At 51.1% G+C, this 16,382-nt stretch overlaps 3 protein-coding genes and 1 long non-coding RNA gene across 11 annotated transcripts; 1 reads left to right on the top strand and 3 right to left on the bottom strand.

Annotated features, from left to right (window-relative positions):
* Positions 1-233: 233 nt before the first annotated feature.
* Positions 234-8,643, bottom strand: mipol1 (mirror-image polydactyly 1). 4 transcript variants are annotated; one of them, XM_019877968.1, is made up of 7 exons: positions 8,456-8,588; positions 5,163-5,239; positions 2,662-2,748; positions 2,391-2,595; positions 1,260-1,314; positions 753-852; positions 518-669 (listed from the first exon to the last, which is right to left on the bottom strand). In XM_019877968.1, the coding sequence occupies exons 4-7, from the start codon at positions 2,486-2,488 to the stop codon at positions 539-541; spliced, it is 384 nt and encodes a 127-aa protein (XP_019733527.1). In that variant the 5' UTR covers positions 2,489-2,595; positions 2,662-2,748; positions 5,163-5,239; positions 8,456-8,588; the 3' UTR covers positions 518-538. The 4 variants fall into 4 exon arrangements, with proteins under 4 accessions (XP_019733520.1, XP_019733527.1, XP_019733502.1 ...); XM_019877943.1 differs by having other exon boundaries at positions 524-669; positions 1,209-1,314; positions 8,456-8,642; XM_019877961.1 differs by lacking the exons at positions 5,163-5,239; positions 8,456-8,588 and adding an exon at positions 2,802-3,656 and having other exon boundaries at positions 234-669; positions 1,209-1,314.
* On the bottom strand, positions 5,851-6,669 carry cunh5orf63 (chromosome unknown C5orf63 homolog; the record flags this gene model as incomplete). Its single annotated transcript, XM_019877311.1, has 4 exons — positions 5,851-6,059; positions 6,130-6,186; positions 6,548-6,612; positions 6,651-6,669. Coding segments are annotated over 4 exons (315 nt in total), but the record flags the coding sequence as incomplete, so codon positions are not given.
* LOC109520615 (uncharacterized) lies at positions 8,588-9,103 on the top strand. The gene is made up of 2 exons (XR_002169209.1): positions 8,588-8,680; positions 8,909-9,103. It is a non-coding gene; the product is annotated as an uncharacterized LOC109520615 (long non-coding RNA).
* traf3 (TNF receptor-associated factor 3) lies at positions 9,014-15,801 on the bottom strand. 5 transcript variants are annotated; one of them, XM_019877839.1, is made up of 14 exons: positions 15,536-15,795; positions 13,713-13,869; positions 13,355-13,520; positions 13,220-13,271; positions 12,986-13,135; positions 12,821-12,901; positions 11,972-12,007; positions 11,759-11,851; positions 11,509-11,649; positions 11,065-11,236; positions 10,625-10,968; positions 10,084-10,275; positions 9,263-9,596; positions 9,014-9,180 (listed from the first exon to the last, which is right to left on the bottom strand). In XM_019877839.1, the coding sequence occupies exons 2-13, from the start codon at positions 13,864-13,866 to the stop codon at positions 9,561-9,563; spliced, it is 1,617 nt and encodes a 538-aa protein (XP_019733398.1). In that variant the 5' UTR covers positions 13,867-13,869; positions 15,536-15,795; the 3' UTR covers positions 9,014-9,180; positions 9,263-9,560. The 5 variants fall into 5 exon arrangements, with proteins under 5 accessions (XP_019733398.1, XP_019733391.1, XP_019733375.1 ...); XM_019877832.1 differs by having other exon boundaries at positions 11,933-12,007; positions 15,536-15,794; XM_019877816.1 differs by having other exon boundaries at positions 11,933-12,007; positions 12,821-13,135; positions 15,536-15,796.
* Positions 15,802-16,382: the final 581 nt, after the last annotated feature.

Here is a 16,382-nt window from a genome sequence, read left to right as displayed (position 1 = left end):
AAAAAATAATCGTTGCTTGGGAAAACAATTTTAATTTGAAGGGCAGCCATGTCAGTCACGTGACTGGCACACATGAGCAAAGTCAAGTCTGCAAGCTAACAATGCTAACTCGCATTTCGAGTGATCGCCTAAATGGCTGCTTTTCAAAAGACTTTGATTTGGAAAAACTTTGCAAAAGGGTTCGCCACCCTGGATGACATCACCTGTCATTCAAGAGGCACACACACCATATCTGTATCCCATATAGGACTTTTATTTTGAAAACTTTGCTATTTTGAAAGGAATCCGACAGTCGCACGGGACCAAAACACCTTCGTCAATTACAGGACTCACACTTGCGTTCTGTGCGTGCATGTGAGCTGTGGGCTCATGTGTGCCTCCGATAGGGCCTTTTATTTTGAAAGGCATCCACCGGAAAACACGTAGCGCCGTCGTGTGATTCGTCACAATGGCCTAAATGGCCTGACCATCACACGAGTGACCCCGTGACACGTATCAATTGGATTGTGAAATACGAAAGTGCTTCTGGTGTGCGTGTTTACTTGGCAGCCTGCTGCAGTCTCGCCACGTGGCGCAACGCCTCATCTCGCTCCTCGTTGGCCATCAGGACTCGCGACATCATGGCCTCGTCTCGGGTCTTGCGGGCGCTCAACAACTCGTCCAAGAACGCTGACGGGACGAGAGGGGCAAAAATTCACAGTGACGACGACGTCTGGCCAGGCCGTCGTTTTTCGCTGTGGGGCCGCGCTCACCAGAAGGCGCCTCCCAGTCTTGGGCCCGCTTGGTGTCGGCCATCGGCTCCGCCTCCTTCCTCTGTAGCTCCTCCTCCTTCAGGCTCAGCTGCTCCAGCAACTGAAATAAAAGTCGGGTGTTCGGGGATGCGGGGGTTAGCCGTCCGCGGAGTCGGGTGTTCATTGACAGTTGTTCACGTACAGCGAGTTGGGTTTTCATCGACGCAGTGGTTTGCTCAGGTAATGCTAATGGGGGGGCGGTTCAGGTGTTTATTGACGCCGAAGCGGCCGTTCGTGTATGCAGGGTCGGGTGTGAAATGTTTGCCCGCGAATACTTCATAAAGTGTCGGATTCTGTTGTCTCTGGAGGCGAGGTCGGGTTTTCACAAACGCAGAGTTGGGTTTTGGCGGGCTCGCCGCGGGGCGCTCAGTCAAGCGTTTCTCTCGACTCTGCGTGTGGCGTGCGGAGCCTTCAAACCTTCTTATTGGCGTCTCTCAGCGCATCCAACTCTCGGAGTAGCAGGGACACCTTCTTGTCGGCGTCCGGAGGCGGGGCTTGACCGTAGGTTGTCGCGTCCCGATGGCTGCCGGGGGGACACGACAGGTTTAGTCAGCTGAGCACGCGGACGAGAGGAGAAGACGGCGCTTCCCGTGACGCGCCCGCCCGCCCGCCCGTCAGAGGCCCGCTAGCATGCGGTTAGCGCTCAGGTCGCGTGCCGGCGTCCGGCTAGCACGCTGTCAGCGCTCGCAAGACAAGACGGGAGGCGGCGCGGCGGAGGAGGAGTGCCGTCCGTCGTCTTCGATAATAGCGGCGGCGAGCGGGTTCTCGTCTCGCCTGAAAGGTCAGGCTGCAGCTTCTTGCCGTAATAAAGTGGAGAAATAACATGGCCGCCATGCTAATTGAGCGTTTCTAATATCAAGTGTTTCTAATCTAACTTTGACTTCTCCTATTTTGGGCGCGCGGCTCATCAAATCTCCCGTTTAATAGGTCACGGCGACGCCGGAAAGAAGAAAGTTTAATCAAGCGTCTAATAAGCCTGCCAGCAATTTTCAATATGAGCGCTTCGCTCCCGTGATTGTGGTCATGTTATTGTTTGGATTGGGTGGGATCTTTCGCGTCTTGTGTGTGTCTCTCTCTCTCTCGAACCCCCCCCCCCCCTCCTTCAGAGGCAACATGGACAGTTTAGCACCCTGTTAGCATCCAGTGTAGCGGTTGACCTGCAAACTGGCGCGCTGTTAGCACCCGATTAGCGCCCTGCCCGGATTTCATCGTGATGGCCCAACAGCTGGCCCCTCGCAGGTGAAGTCAGAGGTCAGCCATCTTGCGTTGCCACCGTGACCCACCCCGACTGTTGGGATTCGGCTGAAAACGCCGTTCGAAGACGAATCTTCGAGTAGCACTCAGAGAGACGTAATAAGAAGGAAATTTTACGTGGCATTCTTACCGACGAAATGTGCACGCAGGGCAGTCGAGACAGCAAAAAGACGTGAAAAGGCAGCAGAGAAATCAACGCGCTCAAGTTCGCCGCGCTTAGCGAGTGGCAACGTAAGATGGCCACCGGCGCTCAGGTGAATACGCGACATCGTTAGTCCGGTGAAATAGAGGTCCGTGGTGCCCCGTGAGCGCCCCCTTTAGCGCTTGGCCGTTGCGTTGGATAACCTGCTGACTAGGAGCCCTCCCGCTGAGGGACCACCAGAACCCCCGCAGGTCTCAGGACCCGACGGAGAGCATCCAGTGGCCGAAAAGTCCGCCTCCATGTCCGCGGCGCCTGCCGACGTTCAGGAGGACGCCGGGTAAGGCGTTCGCCAGTGGGCCGGAGGAGGGGTGGCGCCAGTCCAGGGTGCCACCGGGGGGACCTTCAGGACTGAGACAAAAAACAGAAACGAAATGGACAAAGATTGGCAAAATGTTCCGGTGAAAGGTTTCTTACCCACAAGGTCGGCGGGTGGTTCGGCGCCGGACCGCTGAGCGGGCGAAGGAAGCCGCTGTCGCAGTTCCTCGGTCACTTGAGGGTTATCTGACAACATGGAGCAATCGTTGCCCATCAGAGCTCAGCTCGGCACTCTGTACCCTGCCTGAGTCCCGGATCGGGGACTTGTCTTCAGTCAAAGGCCTCAATCTGTTGCTGGTCTTTACTCCAGATCAACTTTGCAATCCGGTCGCTGGTTTTGTCTCTGGTCAAAGTCCTCAGTCTGGCCCCAGCCCTTCACCTGGACCAGATTTCCCCTTTGGTCTTGGTCTTGTCTTCGGTGCAATTGCTCAGTCTGGCCCTCGTCTTGTCTCTCGCTCAAGGTCCAAAGTTTCACTCTGCTCTGCTCTTTGGGTCATGCCTGCAGTTTTGTCCCAGTGGAGGCTCTCACTCCAATATCGGCCATGTTTCTGGCCCATCTCGTCTCAGACTTTTCGGTGATCCAAACCCGATCTCGTTCCTGGATTGAATTCTCATTCGGGGCTCTTTTTTGGGAGAGGGGGGGTTTCTGGTCCTAGTTTTGTCTCTAGTCAAAGTCGCTAACGTTCTGTCTTATCTTCTTGTCTCCGATCAAAGTGCCCCTTCTCATGCCCGGTCAAAGTTATCACTCCGCTCTGAACCCGGTTTTGACTTTTGACCCGAGAACCGGTTTTATCCCCGGCTGTGGTCGTGACTTTGAAAGCGAGGGGGGGTGGGGGGGGGTCGCGGGGAGCGGGGATGGACTTGTGGACTTTGAAGTCACTTTGAAAGTGTCCGTGCGGCTCCGTGATTAATGGGAACAGTTTCCTCGGGCTGGCGAAGGATGTCTAAATCCTTCTAAATGAGCGTTCACGCTTCGCACTCGCTTTGAAGTCTCGTCAAAGATGGAAAAATGTGCGGAAAAAAGGCGAAACGCAAAGGCCAATCGGGGGTCCAATCTCTGCGAGCCAATGGGGAGCTGGCGGGGGGTTGCGGCGCTGAGCCCCCCTCCTCTCTTCCCGGCGTAATAGAAACTAAAGTCCATTAATTTTTTAAGCTTGATTAATAGATTTTGTGCGGTGGCGGCGCAGGAAGTTTGCTGTGTTTTCCAGCTGACTGCATGAATATTAATGACGGTGTGGTGCTGATTAAATAAGCTTCATCGCAAATCCAAGACAATCCAGCTCTGATCTTTCCCGCCGTGCCGCCGCCGCCCGGAATTTCCATACCGACAGGACGGCGAGAACCACGCACACAATCAACACGCGGGAGAGCACGCGCCTCTCGCCCGACACAAACAAACCCTCGCCGGCGATCGATCGCCGATCGGCTTGACGACGCACCTCAACGTCTGCTCGACAAAACACGCTTCCGGGTGCACCGGCACACGCGTATTGACAGATTTGAAGTCAAAGGAGAACTCAGGCCACGTGAAGTCCAACGCGCACTCGAAGGGACGCACGACAACAAAGTTTTGACACCAAGCACAACCGCGGGCTGCACGATCATAACCAAAATGAAAATGAGGATTATTTCGACCAATTCTCATCGCCATTCCTCATCACAATTCTTCATGAGGTGAGCAGAAAGAGCCTTCATTTCGACTTGCCAACAGTCCCCCCCCCCCCCAAGTCTCTCTCAGACACACACACAGTCACTTACAGTACGGAGATTTGTGCTCTAACGCATGCTTACATAGAACGTGACAGATGTGAGTAGAAGTGAGAGCTTGTATGGCTATCAAAAGATGCACCAAGTACACTTTGTACACGGGAGACGCACACGCACGCAAACAAGCACACACACACACACACACACACACACACACACACACACACACAGAAACAATTCAGCGCAAGCAGACAGATACGAGGCAGCCTTCTCTACAACACAACAAATACAAGTGTGTGTGTGGGGGGGGGAAGACCACCCAGCCTGCAGATTAAAAGCTTCACATGACCCCCCCCAATTCACTCGCAGCCTTTTCATTACATTTATCTACTCTGTGTGTGTGTGTGTGTGTGTGTGTGTGTGTCGAGTGCTTTCGAGTGCTTTCATCAATATGTGTGGTGATTGACAAGCCACATGCTGTATGTATTTGGATGGATGGACTTAATAGCAGATCAGGTCAGTGGACTCAAGGACAGTGAGTGTGTGTGTGTGTGTGTGTGTGTGTGTGTGTGTGTGTGTGTGTGTATACACAGAGAGAGACACTGACACACACACCCGTAGATAGATCAATCTCTGTCTGAGTCGTCTTCTTTTCTGCGTTGTTGCTAGTGTAAAGAGACAGAGCGCCCCTCGGTGGACAAACTGACACACTACAACTGCGAAGCCTTCAGCATTTGCGGAAATGCCCGATTTGGCAGCGAATGTGCCGCGCGGCGCTAACACGCGTGCGGTTGCCGTGTGCCGCAGGATCGGTGTGATGCGTTTCAGTTGTGTGCGGGTGTCCCGCTGTCCCAGTCCGTCCCTCCACGCGCATCTGTCGTGTAGTTGTGTACCTGAGTACATGTCCACCAGAGAGTCTCGGAGTTCTTTGCCTGGTGTCCATGTTGACTGTTCTGAACTCTCTGGGACTCTGGAGAAAAAAAAATGCTAAGAGCAACCTGGCGTTGAGCGTGAGGATATCAATTTGCGGAGTGGACACATTGTTGGGCCCGACAGGGACTCACCCGGACTCACTGATTTTAAGTCATGATTATTGCTTTAGTATTTAGTTACACGTCAAAAACAAATTTGAAAATGTAGTGGTGTCCAAACTATGCCCGCTGTCCATTTTCTAGAGGACCTTGTATATGTGTGTGCATACATACACTTACATATACACACACACACGCACGCACGGCTAAAGTCAAGGCGCTTTTTTCTCAAGAGCACTTGAAAACAGCCATTCGTACCTCGGTCACATCTCGCCGCTGACTGAACGAGTGACAAATGATGATGGCGGAAATGTCTTACTGGCGCAGCAGCTGCAGCCGGAGGCGACACATCTTCTTTTTGGCTTTCTGCACCGCCAATTGAACGTCCGCCGCTTTAACCCGAGACGCCATGGCCGATGACAGCCATTGCCATGGCAACACACGCACACACACGCCAATACACTGGCTGAAATATTGATGAGCTCACCGGATCTGCTGTCAATCACGGCAACAATATTTGGTGGCTAAAAAACATGAAAGACGCACGGAGTGGACCAATTTATCTTCACGTGTTTATTTGTGAATTCATTCATTGTTTTTCGATGATTGGTCATCCAGCAGTTTGTTGAGCAACTTGACGTCCACGCGGTGCTTCATGACAAAGCGACCGTTCAGGTGGAAGACGGGAATGTCCCACTTGTACTTGACTCGCCACGCTCGGTTCTCCGGACGACTGATGTCGACCTGCCGTAGGACAAACTGACGTGCGCACGGGCGACAAACATCAGTGCCCGGCCGCTCATCCATTCGGTTATTTGTGACCACTCACTTTATGTTTGAGTGGCTGCAGTGCTTCTTTGGCTTCATCGCACAGAGGACACGGATCCTACAAACAAAATACCGAAGTTAGCTTCCTGGCATCGGCGTTCTTGACTGCTGAATTAACACCTTTAGCAACACGAGCAAACTACCGCGTTAAAATTCAAAACAAAGCCGCCATGGTTTGTTTTCACTCACGACAGACGGGCGACATAACTGCACTCCCAAAATAAACGGTTAGCATTAACATGCTCCTGCTGTATAATACACTGTAACATTAGCAAATCATTAGCATTAGCATGTGTCTTATACGCTACCTTGATGAACTAAGTGAAAACTAAAAAGAGAAGCGGTTAGCATTAGCACGTGAGCGTTGGCATCATACAAGCTTAGCATTAGCAATCCATTCGCATTAGCATGTGTCTTACAGTGTGTGTGTGCTCGGGCACTCCGTTTTTGATGTAGTCGAACGACAAATTTGAACTTTGGGCTTCCAAACCGTGGGCGTGAACCAGTAATCGACACAAACGAGTTGGTCGACTTGTAGCTGTCAAATGGGGGTGATGGTTACCTCTTGATAGCCCATCCGTATTTGAATGTACTATCACTAGTCCCTTGCGGCTGAAGCCAGGGGCAGCCGTCTTACGTTGCCATTGGTCGTGACAGCTTCTGTTTCTTTTTTTTTGTTTTTTGCCGAAAAGCCTGTTATCAGTGCGTGTTTTACACCTGCATGGCGTAATGAGAGGCTCTTAAGGAATAAACTTTTCTGTTTGCATCGACTGGTCAGAGAACATTATCTCAGAATCGTGACCTACACGGGATGGGCTTTCTTGTCATTTCATTGTTGACGGTTCTGACAACTAAATGCAGTTGAATCTTGGAGTAGCACTCAGAGACACACCTTATAAGAGAAAATTGAAAATTACATTTCTCCAGATGCACGTAGCGCTTCTCCCAACTGTATGCCATACAGCACAGTAATCCCTCGTTTATCGCGGTTAATGGGGACCAAAACCACCCGCGATAAACGAAAATCCGCAAAGTAGCGACCAATTAACATAAACAGGTAATTTTTTTTATTATTTTTTTTAAGTCCGCAAATGGTCCGCGAAAAGCTGCAAAACAACAGCGAGTCACATAGAGCAACATATACAGTACAAATTAAGCGGGCTTATTCGCGAGCGGCTAGGTTAAATGCCCGCCCAGTGGCTTCACTTCTCCCGATGGCGAGAAAAAGCAGAATTGTTGGGCCATTTCCATTTCGCTCCGTGCCTTATGGATGGAAACAACAGTGGGATGGAGCGTGCACACGGTCAAGGGTAAGGGTTGGGTGTGTTAGCATTAGCATGCACGTTACCTTGGTGTACAGTGTGAGAACGGGTAAGTTGTTGCGACAGTAGCGCCTGACATGTGACACGCGTCGCAGTACAAGATTTAGCATCTGGGAAGAGAAACAAAACGAAATAGTTGCTAACCTGTCTGGGTCACATGATCTTCAGTCACAGTGGCCGGCCAATCGCAGAACAGGAGAGCTCAAATCAACCAAGAAGCATTTTGAATATGCGCTGAGGTTCGACAGCTGACGACATGACGACCAAGCTCCTCCCGTTGAAGACGTCGAAGGAGCAACAAGTCTCCCAAGTCTCCCAGCACACATTGTGGCACAGTGTTCTTGAGAAAGTTTAATTTAATACGTGGTACCATCAGCTGACGACATGACGACCAAGCTCCTCCCGTTGATGACGTCGAAGGAGCAACAAGTCTCCCAGCACACATTGTGGCACGGGGTTCTTGAGAAAGTTTAATACGTGGTACCAGTATATTTCTTTACGTTCTCCTTCATTGTTTTATACAAACCAGTGCTTTTTTTTTAAATCTCTCAAAAACTCAACAAAACATTGATGTTTTTAGGCAGGCATGCCTCCGGGAATTTTTTTTCCTCACCCGGGACTAAATTGGGGCTTGACTGAGAAAAAAAAATCAGAAAGGCATTTTAGAATATTAAATAAAATGGGGGTGGGGTTGAACTGGGACTACACAAGTTTCTATCGGGGTTCGAGCACGCAGTGGCAAAGGTGTCGCGCCATCACAACATGGCGGAAACGTCACGGAGGACCCGGATGTTGGGCTTCCTCCTTTGGTTGGTGGGCGTCACGTCTGATTTGAAAATCAGCAACTTTTCCCCGAGTCGCCTAACATAGTCACACTACGTCAGTTGAGCTCAAACACACGTCCTCCTTCAATACAAAATTTAAAATGCAAAATGGTGCATCCTTGCGTGTCACCTGGCGTTGTTAGCCCGTTAGCTCACGTGCAAAGTGTCGAAGTTAACTCACCGCGAACAGTGGCGACGAGTGAGACGATTCGTCACGCTTTTTGCCTTCAATCCCACAAATGGAAGCTTGTTGATGACGCGGAGAACCACAAGCGAGAACGTTTACAGGCAACCCTCGAGTGCCTCCTTTCCATTCCTGTCTATCTTGTTCCTTTGCAGCTGCTGTTGCTTCGCCTTCATTTTTTTGGCTAGCTTCAAATGCAAGGCCGCCACCTGCTGGACTGGAGTGAGCTAACATTCAATTTGCAATTCTCAAATGTTCCAAGACTTCTAATTGCGTGTTTCAGTTTTCAGTTGCAATGGATAAAGGTTAAAAAAAATATGACGTTTAATTCGACGTTTTGTTGTATTGTCCGTCCACCATTTTAATTACATTTTGCCTTACGACTTTAATTCCGTATTGAAATGACTTCAATTCCACAATTTCAATTCCACCTTTCTCTTTGACGTTGAGTGAACCGCTTCTTCCAAACACTGCAGTCGACTTAAATGAGGTATGCTGAACAATGTGAAATGACCGTTGTTGACCAATGCTGGAATTGCACGCCGTGAAAACACATTGTGGAAAAAAAGGAAAATTTATTCCCACCGACCACAACAACGAAAACAACACTAGCAAGTCTTTCCTGTCATTTGGACTTGTGGAGTGAAAAAAAGTCCTACAGAAGAAGTCAGCGGGTCCATAGCGGAACGTCCACACGCCTGACTTCCACGTTCACGTCCCACCTCCACGCATCCGACATCCACACGTCGAGGACGCTCCCACGCCAACGCGGCTTTCCTCGGCTCCGGAACGTTCACGTCCCACCTCCACGCATCCGACATCCACGTCGAGGGCGCTCCCACGCCAACGCTGCTTTCCTCGGCTCCGGGCGTGGATTTCCCAGCATGCCTTGCCAATCGGGAAGTCAAGCTCGATGCACAGCATCAATAACTGGCGGCGACCGCGACGGCCTGGCGAGAGTCATCGCGCACGCGCACACCGGCGCCCGCAAACATGCAGCCAATCAGAAGAAGAAGACACGCCCTCCCGCCATCGGTCACCTGGACCGGGCTCCTCCTCCGCCGTCGCCGGGTGGGCGTGGCCCGAGTGGCACGGCACACGGTCATGGATCAGGAAGGTCGGAAGTATCCACGGTAACCTAACGACACGCAATGTCAGACCACTGCATGCATGGACGGTATGTACAGTGGATATCAAAAGTCTAAGCACCCCCGTTCAATTGCCACTTTCTGGTGATCGATAATCGCAAAATAAGGTTGCAAAAGTGTGCACACGCTCGCTCTGCTTGGGGTGTGTGGCTGTGTTCTGAATTAACCAATCCCATTCAAACTCATGTGAAATATCAGTCAGCAACAATGGGCCACCATTTAAAGTGCTTCTGATTAATGGCAAATAAAGTTGTGATGTTTTAGTAGGCTTTCTCTGACTTTTTTTTTTTTTTTTTGCTTTCGAGCAAGAGCCGGAAGGTTTTGTACAAAAACTGCCCTCTGACTTCATTTCTCCTTTGTCTGGTGTTTTTGTTTTTGTACTTTAATGTCTTGGAGAAGAATTAGCAAAGTGGGCGGGGCTGAGCGACGTCAGAGCACGCCGATTGGCGAGTGATCGTTGCGGCGGGCGCGCGGCACCTTAATGAAGATGTTGTCGTCCTTGGTGTAGCTGGCGGACTCCAGGACGCTCTGGGAGACGAAGAGCGGACACCCGGAGGCGATGTTCATCTCGGCGGCGGGGCGGCGGAAGCTGCTGCTGTTGGGGTCCGGCTTGAAGGCGTCGACCAGGTGCTTGCGCGCCGGACCCTGGTCCATCAGCATCAGGGTCACCTGACACGCACGCGCGCAACATGAAGGCTCCGCTTTGGATGATCGTGCGTTTGATGTAGTCGTGTTCTGGTGCTTTGAAAACCGCGACTTAAGGATGCTAACTGTTAGCAAGTCATGATACCGCGCGCAAGCAATGAAATACGTCAGCCGGGTTCTCCCTGGCTGCGGTCGCCATAGCGATGATATGTTGTCGGATTCCGGCTGCAATTCCTGTTGCAACGTACACATTTTGGACGCAAATCCTTCCGATTTCGCCATTAATCGACGGAATAAGCGATCCGCTCCTGACGGCTGACCTACACACACACACACACACACGGACGCGCAGAGGCGTCTGGGTTGGCAGTACCTTCTGTTTGAACGGCCACGGTAGGAGCGCGTCGTACTCGCCGCGCATGACGACGAAGAACAGCGACAGGTGGGTGCCCTTGCCCATGCCGTCGCCGTTCAGGTAGACGCGGGCGCACATCTTGTAGCCAAAGTATCCCGTGTAGAAGGGCTGCGAGTAGAGCGACAAGGTCTTGGCCGCCACCGCTTCCTGTTTCCGCCGCTTGTAGTCGCGGATCTTCCAGATCAGCGTCCCGTTGTAGCTGGCCGTCTCCAGCACCTGGAAGCGGAGGTCCATGTCGGCCAAACGGATGTCGTGGACGCTCAGCATGTCGCCCTGCCGGTTCTGCTGAGTCTCCAGCGAGGCTGCGCGCCAAAAAAAAAAAAAAAAAAAAAAAAACCACATAGACGGTAAGAGACTTCTGCAAGGTGGTCGGCTCTCCCAAATTTGTCAGCGCTGACCCAGCGTGACGGTTCCTGCGGCGGAGCGTCCTCCCTGCTCGAGCGCGCCCAGCCTGCTGCGGACGGCGTCCAGCGACAGCCGGACCTTTTCCAGCTCCTCCGGCAGCGAGGCCAGAGCGCGCAGCCCCAGCTCGATCTCCAGGAGCTTCTCCGAGTGGGCGCTCATCACCTTCTACAAAGACGGCGGACACAAAGAGTGCGGGGGCCGGAGGCGGTGCAAACATGAGCCATTGATCGACCTGTTCCAGAGCGACTTCATGTGGTTGAGTGACGAGGAGTTGCCAAGATCTACAACTTGTAGACAGTAAACACTGTCTTTTTTTGTTGTTGTTTTGGAGAGTGGATTTATTGTAAATTAGAAGTCAAGAGGAGCGAGAAAGACCTCCAGGCAGCTACCGGAGTGTGTGCGTAAGTGTGTGCGTGCGTGTTTGCGTGCATGCCGACCTGCATGGAGGCCACCTTCTGCTCCATGTGCCTGTGCTTGTCCCTCAGCTCGCCGTTGTGCTTCTCAGCCTCGCAAAGACGAGAGCTCACCAGAGGGACGGCTTTGCACTTGTCCAATAACTCACCCTTCACCTCCTCCACCTACGCACACACACACACGGACACGTAAGCGCAAAGTGCTGAAGTTTCCTCTGCAAAAAAAGGTGAGGAGTGATGATGAGGAGGAGGAGGAGGATGACGGAGATGCTACCTTGCTCTCCAAGGAGACGTTCTTCAGCATCATCATCCTCAGGTGATCGCCGGCACTTGCGGCTTCATGTTGCCGGACCTCCTGGCTCAACGCCTGCGCGCGCACACACACACTTTTGATTAACACCAGGTGGGCAGAAGCGACAAAACAAGATGGCGCCAGAGGCGGAGTTACCCGATAGGTGCAACCGTAGCGCTGGAAGGGACAGCTGACCTGAGCTTTCGGGCACTCGTGCTGGTGACTGGCCAGCTGGAAGAAAAAGCCGCACGTCGGTACGAGCGCACGCGAGCACGGCCGCGGAGACGCACCAACGCAGGTGCGGCGGAGGGAAGAGCGAAAGCAAACGCCACTCAAAAATTACTTTCAAGCTAAACTGCAACAGAGAGAATTAAAGGTGTATTGAACAAAAGCCGCATTCGGGAGCGTCTGCTAGCTGAATGCTAACACACGCCGCAAAACACCATTTGCAGGCGGACAAAACTAGCAGCAATAACGGCAGTCGTTGAAAATTTTGAAACAACTTCTATTGGGACATGCGGTAGACAACATTCAACAATACTCGGAGGCGTATATTCTTTATCCTCTGCAAAAAACAATTCATCATCATTCATCAACAAATCCATGTGTGATTTGTCTGTAGGTATTATACTGCCCCCGGTGGCCAAGACGCACGGCAGACGAAAGAACACATCACCCATTGAATGATCCTGATACGAAAGTGTTTCATTCTTTCCATCCAACCACGACGGGAGCCGCCCTCACGATTCTATTGAATGATGTTTTTATCATCTGCTTTGATAAAGCACAATTTAGGAGAGCGCTATCCCGCTAATCCAACGCACCTTCAAGATTTGCTTTTTGTGGGACGCTAGAAGGGAGTCAATGACGCTATTGAATGATGTTTTTATCATCTGCTTTGATAAAGCACAATTTAGGAGAGCGCTATCCCGCTAATCCAACACACCTTCAAGATTTGCTTTTTGTGGGACGCGAGAAGGGAGTCAATGACGTGACGTGACGCAAACGCGGGTCGAGCGAGCTCGCGTGAGGACTTTGGGTTACCTCGCTCCGCGGCAGCGACGAGAAGGAGCAAAGGTTCGGACACGACACCGGGAAGGCCGGACACACCGTCTCCTTGTGTTTCTGACGCACAAACACACAAACGCTCGGTCGGCAGCTTAGCATCCCACACGGCTGGGATAGTAAGGTCGGCGAAAGGGCGCTGACCTGCAGGTCGGTGAGCGCCATCTGGGGGGGCGGCGTCGGGCTCACGGGCATCTGCTGCAGGCTCATCTGCTCCTGACAGCCTTTGGCCTCGGCGCGACAGAACACCTTCAGCGCCAGGATTTCCCGATGGCAGCAGACGTCGCGGAAGATCTGATGCAGAAAAAAATCGATAGCCGTCGCTACTGATTAGCCGGCAATCGGGCGTCATCCATTCGCGTCTTCACGTGCTCTCACCTTGTTGCTGAACAGGGGCTCCATATCGGCCGGGCACACGGGGTTGGGGCGGCTGCAGCGCGCACACGCACAAACAGATGCACATTAATAGCGGTCGCTCGCGTATTTGCGTGCGTGCGCGTGCCCGAATATCACCTGAGTATGTGCGCAATGCAGGTCTGACAGAAGCGATGTCCGCACTCGGTCTGCCGGGGCTGACACAGGACCAGTCGGCAGGACTCGCACAGATATTTCTCCTCGGGGACGTCCACAAAGTGATCCTTGAAGCCGCCGTCCAGCGGCAAGAAGCCCGCCGCCGCGCCTAAACGCCACACACGCACGCACACACGCACGCACACACGCACGCACACACACACGCGCACACACACACACACACACACACACACATCGGATGTCATCGCATCATACCAACGCGCCAATGGCAAACGTCATGTTGTCATACACACACAGACACGCGTTGGTATCACAACGAGGTCACGGTTGGCGTAATCACCTTGCGAAGAGTCGCTCGGAGGCCAGGGATTGGCCGGCCGGGTGGGAAGCGGGGTGATGGGAGGGGCAGCAGACAGGGGCGGAATGAGGGAGGGCGCCGCCTGCTGGAGGGGAACCTGCACCTCCCTCCCGTCAACGTTGCGTCCGGCTGACATGACCTGCACGCGCACACCGCAAACAAACGCGGTCGTCAAATGGCGCTCAGTGTTGGGAGTCATTCCAAATGATGTCCTTGCAGCCTTTGTCCACTAGAGGGAGCTCCGACTGCGTTCAATCGAATGAGCATCTTTCCTGTGAAGACCGGTTTGATTGTAAAATCTTCAACAACCAGAAGGGCAAAGATTTCGCCCAAGTTTCAGCCCCGGCGTGACCGTGGACACTCATTTCTTGAGAGGAAACTTTGCATCCGGGGAATTTTTGAAAAACGACGACGACCAAGACAGAAAAAAAAAAGAAAAGTCTCTCTCTGTCGGTGGTCAAATACAAATACAACTGTGTCAAAGATGACATGTTTTGACATGTGAGGAATGGGTCCCTGTTTTTTATTTTTGAAGCCGTCACTCCACGGCAACGAAAAGAAAGAAAGGCGTCACAACGGGCATCATGCGAAGAACATGTTTGCCAGTAACTTCACTCCTCTTGTAAAACAGTCAAATGCTGCGGCTGTAATTGATTTTTGTCGCTGGCATCCTCAAGCCTTGGTTTCTTCTGTCTTTAGCTATCTGGAGTAAAACCCTGAACAGGAGCAATATTCAGAGCCACGAGGGCAGCTTGACACGCGCCTTCTGTGATTGTGCCATCTATAAAAAATTTAAGACGATGAGGATAAGCGGTTCGGATCAAGAATGGATGGAACGCTTGGGATTAGGAAATGACTGAGAATATTTATTTCGTGGAAATACATTATCATAGCTCATCTGCTTGAGAAACACTGCGTTAAGGCACCCAAAAAAAAAAAAGAAATTATTTTATCGAGGGCTTACACTATCAAATATTCTTAGAATTGATTATCCCACTGATTCATCGGACACAATTTTATTTGCCATTAAACTGGATTACAAAAGCAATTTCCCAATTCTACAAATGGTTCATCTTTATGAAATGCAATCAGCCTGCTTTCATGAAGGCTGACAGAAATCTGAATAATAAACTGTTGAGGGGGTGCAACCAGAGGATTTGGACCAGTTGAAGTCGAACAATGGCTCGCTCGGAACGATGACTCGATTATTAAAATAGTTTTCATGTAACCCACTGGATACACATTTCTTTAAATCGTCGGCCCATTAATGGGTTACAGGATTTTAATTTATGTATTTATCCATCTATTTATTTATTTAGCCAAATATCGCAACTGGCATCGGCCGAAAAAAAATCCATATTGTCATGACGAACTAGTATGCAAAACCTGGCACAAGCAGTGGAAAACATGTTGAAGAAAGACAGTCGTTATACTACTTTATTGTATTACGAGTGAGGACAAAGAGCGTACTCGTATATAGATTTTAAAAAGGTAATAGGGGTGATAGAATAAACGCTCCAGCGGTGTTCTTTCTTTCCATTGCGCGTCTTGATTTCACTTTCGCTCAGAGTTCGATTAATCACGTCTGAGAGGGCTTCTGTTTACTGGCTGCTGCTCATGCTAACGCGGTTAGCCTGGAGCTTCTCTTCTCCCGATTCAAGCTCATTGAACGTGGGAAACGCTTCACCCGCACAGTTAACAGTCCACGACGTGCTCAACAGCTGTGTCACGTAAAAAAAAAAAAAAAAAACAACCACCACCACCCAGAGCAAACCAAGCTTCGAGGCGCTTGTGTGCCGACTCACATGAATCAGCTCAGCCGCTCCTCAGCGCCTCTCTGCGGGACTCGAACCGCCGACCTGTCGCTCGCCTCTTCATGGTCCTCATACGACGCTTCCTCTGCTCTCCTCGCCGCTATTCTTCTCTGCTGGGCCGGGAATAGTCGCGAATGGTACGGCGCTCCGGCAGCGGTGTCCGGGGCACTGCGGCGAGGTACGGTGCTCGGGTCACCAGTGGAAACCCCCTCCGCCTCCGCCGCTTCCGCCCAGGAAATCCCCCGCCTTCGGGGCCTCCAGGGGGCGCCGTCCCCACTTCGATTGCGCGAGCTCGGCCTCTTTTTTTCCGCGTTTTTTTTTTTTTTTCAAAATGATGTAGCGTTTTATTAATACAAAACAGGCGTAGCTTATTTATCTCGTTTATTTCCATTTCAGCTTTTTTTAAAATTAATATTTTCTATCCCTCGCGATCGCCTGGAGGTGATGTCATCAGGAGACGTTGTGATTGGCTACAATTGTGTTCACCCAATGAGCCACAAATCAGGTTGAATTAATAAACGCACGGCCGGATCTTGAACTGATTTTGTTTTCCAAAAGAGGTATCGCATGGCAACATATGACATAACTCATCAGTACACAATCATAAACTAATCATCCAAAATTATGCTGCTAACCAGGTAATCATAATAACAGACATGACATCACGAAGTTCCATTTTGAATAAAGCAGGTCCTTTTAAAAAAATATTCTGCAAATCGACCTCAGGTGCCCATGGCAACAGCACACACAGAGACATTCCCATTGGCCGCGTACAATAGTACATAGAAGAGCTGCTTTTCAGGTTTATTTTGTTAAAATACAGTCGGTTTAACTTTCT

Source organism: Hippocampus comes, unplaced genomic scaffold (genome assembly GCF_001891065.2).
Source record: "Hippocampus comes isolate QL1 unplaced genomic scaffold, H_comes_QL1_v1.1 scaffold295, whole genome shotgun sequence".
NCBI classification, from domain to species: Eukaryota; Metazoa; Chordata; class Actinopteri; order Syngnathiformes; family Syngnathidae; genus Hippocampus; species Hippocampus comes.
Note: the sequence above shows the minus strand (reverse complement) of the source record. Positions and strands in the feature narration are given on the sequence as shown.

Coding starts and splice junctions, on each gene's coding strand:
- mipol1 (XM_019877952.1), bottom strand. CDS start 2,488: ATGGAGGCGGACTTTTCGGCCACTGGATGCTCTCCGTCGGGTCCTGAG. Junction 1,315..2,390: donor GGAGGGCTCCTAGTCAGCAG/GTTATCCAACGC, acceptor TCCCCCCGGCAG/CCATCGGGACGCGACAACCT. Junction 670..752: donor AGACTGGGAGGCGCCTTCTG/GTGAGCGCGGCC, acceptor TCGTCCCGTCAG/CGTTCTTGGACGAGTTGTTG.
- traf3 (XM_019877816.1), bottom strand. CDS start 13,866: ATGTCAGCCGGACGCAACGTTGACGGGAGGGAGGTGCAGGTTCCCCTC. Junction 13,136..13,219: donor AGCCCCTGTTCAGCAACAAG/GTGAGAGCACGT, acceptor TTTCTGCATCAG/ATCTTCCGCGACGTCTGCTG. Junction 11,852..11,932: donor GCTACGGTTGCACCTATCGG/GTAACTCCGCCT, acceptor GTGCGCGCGCAG/GCGTTGAGCCAGGAGGTCCG.